At 34.3% G+C, this 4,146-nt stretch overlaps 1 protein-coding gene across 5 annotated transcripts in view; it reads right to left on the reverse strand.

Moving 5' to 3' along the window:
* Window positions 1-2,446: 2,446 nt before the first annotated feature.
* Window positions 2,447-4,146, reverse strand: part of LOC137649638 (glutamate receptor ionotropic, kainate 2-like) — a 256,943-nt gene continuing 255,243 nt past the window's right edge. For all 5 annotated transcript variants that reach the window (XM_068382615.1, XM_068382613.1, XM_068382614.1 and 2 more), the window contains 2 exons: window positions 4,058-4,146; window positions 2,447-3,106 (listed from right to left, as the gene is read on the reverse strand). The exon at window positions 4,058-4,146 is cut by the window's right edge and continues 64 nt beyond it. In XM_068382615.1, the coding sequence (XP_068238716.1) occupies window positions 2,945-3,106; window positions 4,058-4,146 (251 nt within the window). In that variant the 3' untranslated portion in view covers window positions 2,447-2,944. The remainder of the gene's footprint in view (window positions 3,107-4,057) is intronic.

The following is a 4,146-nucleotide window of genomic DNA, read 5'->3' on the forward strand; positions in this document are numbered from 1 at the left end:
ACAAAACCCTTTTTGACTTCCTCTGCAATATGATATTTCCTTGTGAAACTACAAGACCCAAAAGAAAATTAAACCAGGGGAGCACTTAGTTGAGCGCTGACCTCTGCTGCGGTAGCTTAATTCTCGACCTTTTGCTCCACCTTGCCCTTTGACCTTAACATGTATTAATTGGCGTCGACTTTCATACACTCGGATATAAACCAAGTTTGAAGTCTGTGAAAACGATGTCCAAACTTTTGGCTGATTACGTGATATGGACGTTTTGCTCGTTCGTGACCTTGACCTTTGGCATTGACCTTTCAAAATTTAATCATTTCCAGAATTTTACACAACAGTTAATCTCTGCAAGTTTAATTATTCCGCTATTAAAATTGTGACCAGGAAGGTGTTCACTAGCAAACGCACACAATTCTTCTAATTCTACCCAAATTTTATTTGTTTACCAATCAACACCATTATGAAAAGATAAATAACAATAAGTGACGTGTGAGGAAGCTTAAGAAAATTCTCTGTGTCATGTATCTTTATTCATAAAATTTACGTACATAGAAAGTTTTAACAAAGATTACATAAACATCTGGTAAGAAAAGAGTTTATATTTATGATATCCAAATAGATTACTGGTAAAATAGCAATACTTCATCTTGTTTACATGTCATGCCCATTATTATTATTATTATTATTATTATTATTATTATTATTATTATTATCAAATGCTATAATTGTTTTTGTTGTTGTTGCTATTTTCTTATTCATTGTCATAATTTGTATAATTGCATCATTATTTTCGTCTCTGCTATTATAATTATATATATATATATATATATATATATATATATATATATATATATATATATATATATATATATATATAGGGCTATTTTCTCCTTGTCATAATTTGTATAATTGCGTCATTATTTTCTTCTACTATTATAATGATTATTGATAATGCAGCTATGCATGAGAAACTTTGTAATCCATCTTCACAAAGGATAAAGGGTTTTAAAGCATTCCTCAACATTTCCCATTCAATGTAATAGTACATTTTTTTTTTAATTACCTATTTATGTCCATTAATTAGAAACAAACATATTCTGTCAGAATTTCCTAATTTTATATATCGTATTCCGTTTTCTATGAAATACAAATCCCTCCTCTCGTTTGAAAGAAATGAGGAAAGAAAATCAATAAGTAAAACTATACATGATTTCTACACAGGAAATGCTATCTCTAAATACATACACACATACACACACACGCACATACACACTTAAATGTATAACTTCCACTTAGCAGAACTTTGATACAAAAGTATATCGCTACTTATTCTGTAAGGTGTCTTTTATCATCGTTTATTTTTTTCCGTTTAAGTATATTTATAACACTGAGACTTCTTATATACAATAAAGCGATATATATTACATGGTATTCTTTGGTTCGTTAGAGACTTGCCCTGGCTTTCAGTTTGCTACAAAAATACATAATGAAAGAACAGACAAATTAAACAATCGCATATAGAATGATTTGAATATGGCTTGTGATGGTCTACTGAAAACGTTCCTGCCTGACGATCGACGGACTGGGGTTCGAGTCCCGCTCAAGCTTGATAGTTTCTTGTAGTGCCTGCAGTCTAACCATCCTTGTGAGCTAAGGGTGTCGGGGTTTGGGGGAGCCTATAGGTCTACATGCGGAGTCATCAGCAGCCATTCTCTGGCCTTCCCTGATCCTAGTTTGGGTGGAGAGGGACCTTGGGTAATTGGGTCATTGTCTAGGGCATTGTCTTGCTAGCTAGGGCATTGTCACTATCCCTTGCTTCTGCCATTCATGAGCGGCCTTTAAAACATTCAAAAGACACGTCAAAACAGTGATTAAAGATATTTGGAAAAAATAATAGATATATTTATTTTAATCTTTAAATAAAAGTTTACATTAAATCATGAGAAGAATACTGTATTTTTTCTCCACTATAGGGTAGTCTCTAGGTATACTGTCACCATGTCTAGTTTATACTTCCCATACATCCATTTTGATATATCAAAATATACGTAAATTTCTTTCATAGAAAGGTATAAGCTTTATTTAGTCTTATATGTGATTACGTATTCATACGTCGTCAAGCAGAGAGGGTCGGTTAGAAAAAGCCTCTGGTTTAGCACTAACTAGTTTCGTTTTTTTTCATTATTTAACATAAAAAGCAGAAAATCGTGTTACACGGGGAAATTTCTTAGGAAATCCTTTTTCTTGAAAATATATATATATGAAAAAAAAAATATTTTTATGCATATGATTTTCTTCAAGATGCTTAAACTGTCAATCTCCTTGATATAAAGTCTTCTTTTCTAGTTATTTTTTTTTTTTAAATAAAATTGCTGCATTGTGCCTGCTATACTATTTAGAAAGTATATGAAAATATGGACAAAATCTCTTCTTTTCTAGTTTTTTTTTTTCGAAAAAAAGGAAAATTGCTGCATTGTGCCTGACATACTGTTTAGGACGTATATGATTACATTATAAGATGCAGAAACTCTTGAAATATATCTAATTTGGTTTCAACAAACTAGAACGTCCTCATAAAACGTCTCAATAGATTTTCACAAGTAATTAAAACTGTAGGAAATCACATATGAAGACAATTCCCCGGCCTCACTCTGGGACGACTTTTTCAATTCTTCCTCTGTCGTATGCTACTTATTTCGAACCCATCTTCGCTCTGATACCCGGAGGGCGCAGGCGAGTTCGACTCGCAGCTATGGGTACAATACGAAGACGAGGGCACGGGGCCGTGGGGCACAGTTGGCACGCACGACGACGATGCATTCGGATGAAAATCAACAGCGTTGACGCTGGCTACGGGAGACGGCGGCGTCGGTACGTAGCTCGGGGGAATCCTCGGGTATGGAGCGGTATCAGCCGTGACGTCAGAGCGTGACGTCACGTCTGGCAATCATGTGAGCGGGTTCTTGACTGCGTAGCTGTAAGTGTCGGTGCTGTAAAGGTTGTTGTCGCCGGTGTCGATATCCGAATCCTTCTTCCTGACGGGTTTCGACGATCCTTTGCATTTGAAGACAAATTTGAGCTCTTTGCTGAGGACCGCTGCTAGGGGCACCTATAGATAGGGGGAAGTGGAAAAGGTTATTCATTATGAATTTAGCAATTAAAGATAAATGGAATAGATAGAAGATTTCTAAAAGAAAATAAATTTAATATCAGGTGTAAACATTTAAAGAATTTAGGTTTATTGTAAATGTTCTTCAACAGAATTGGCGAAAATAAGTCCGTCGAAGTTAGGATATATATATACAAAATTTTGTAGTTTTACTGTTTTTTAATAATAATTCCTTTGACTTTTCAGTTAAAACTGATATTATCAAAATCTAGCTATGCGATCTCAGTAAATTTATCATACGAAGCACTCATAGCTGATTATTTTTACACAAACACACGATGTCTGGTTTGGCAGAACAGAGTTCCAAGGTCAATACCAGGCCTTATGCAAGGATGCTTGGTCGCATTAAGCGGGTTTAATCTGAACCACCTACCAACATAATATGTTCTGAATATAAGGATTTATCATTTCAGTGGGCTTCGGTAGGAAGATCAAAGTTATTTAAATGATAAAGTTTTGAAATTTTGAGAATATGAAGGGAATTCTAGATTGGTGTCTTCAAACGAGAAGGTAAAGAAATTTACCTTAGTGATAAAAAATAATTAATTCAAGCGCCGGTAAAAAAATGGTTAGGAGGAGGATATTCATTCTTATAATTTAAACTAATATTAATGACATTAAAATCGTTCATTTTTAAATGCATTTGACATTGGGAAAGAGACTTTCCTCGTTGCAAGATAAAATTGAAGAACTTTATAAATATGAAATTTAAAGAAATAGAATTTAAGAAACGACATAGAATTTATTTCCTAACAAATAAAAAGCTCATTGCCAGATGAAAAACATATTTTTTAATCAAACGAAAAAGAAAAGACTGACCCGAGGGTGATACCCATTTCCCTATAAGCGAAAAATGGAAAGAGAGTAAACTAAAACGAGAAAAAGCTTGACCTCATCTTCCTTCGAGATGTCCCAGCACTCAAGAGCGAATTCTCCAATGGCTACAATTAGGGCCAGGCCCATGCCGCTAAGGAGGACCA

This window comes from Palaemon carinicauda, chromosome 11 (assembly GCF_036898095.1).
Source record: "Palaemon carinicauda isolate YSFRI2023 chromosome 11, ASM3689809v2, whole genome shotgun sequence".
In the NCBI taxonomy this organism is placed as follows: domain Eukaryota; kingdom Metazoa; phylum Arthropoda; class Malacostraca; order Decapoda; family Palaemonidae; genus Palaemon; species Palaemon carinicauda.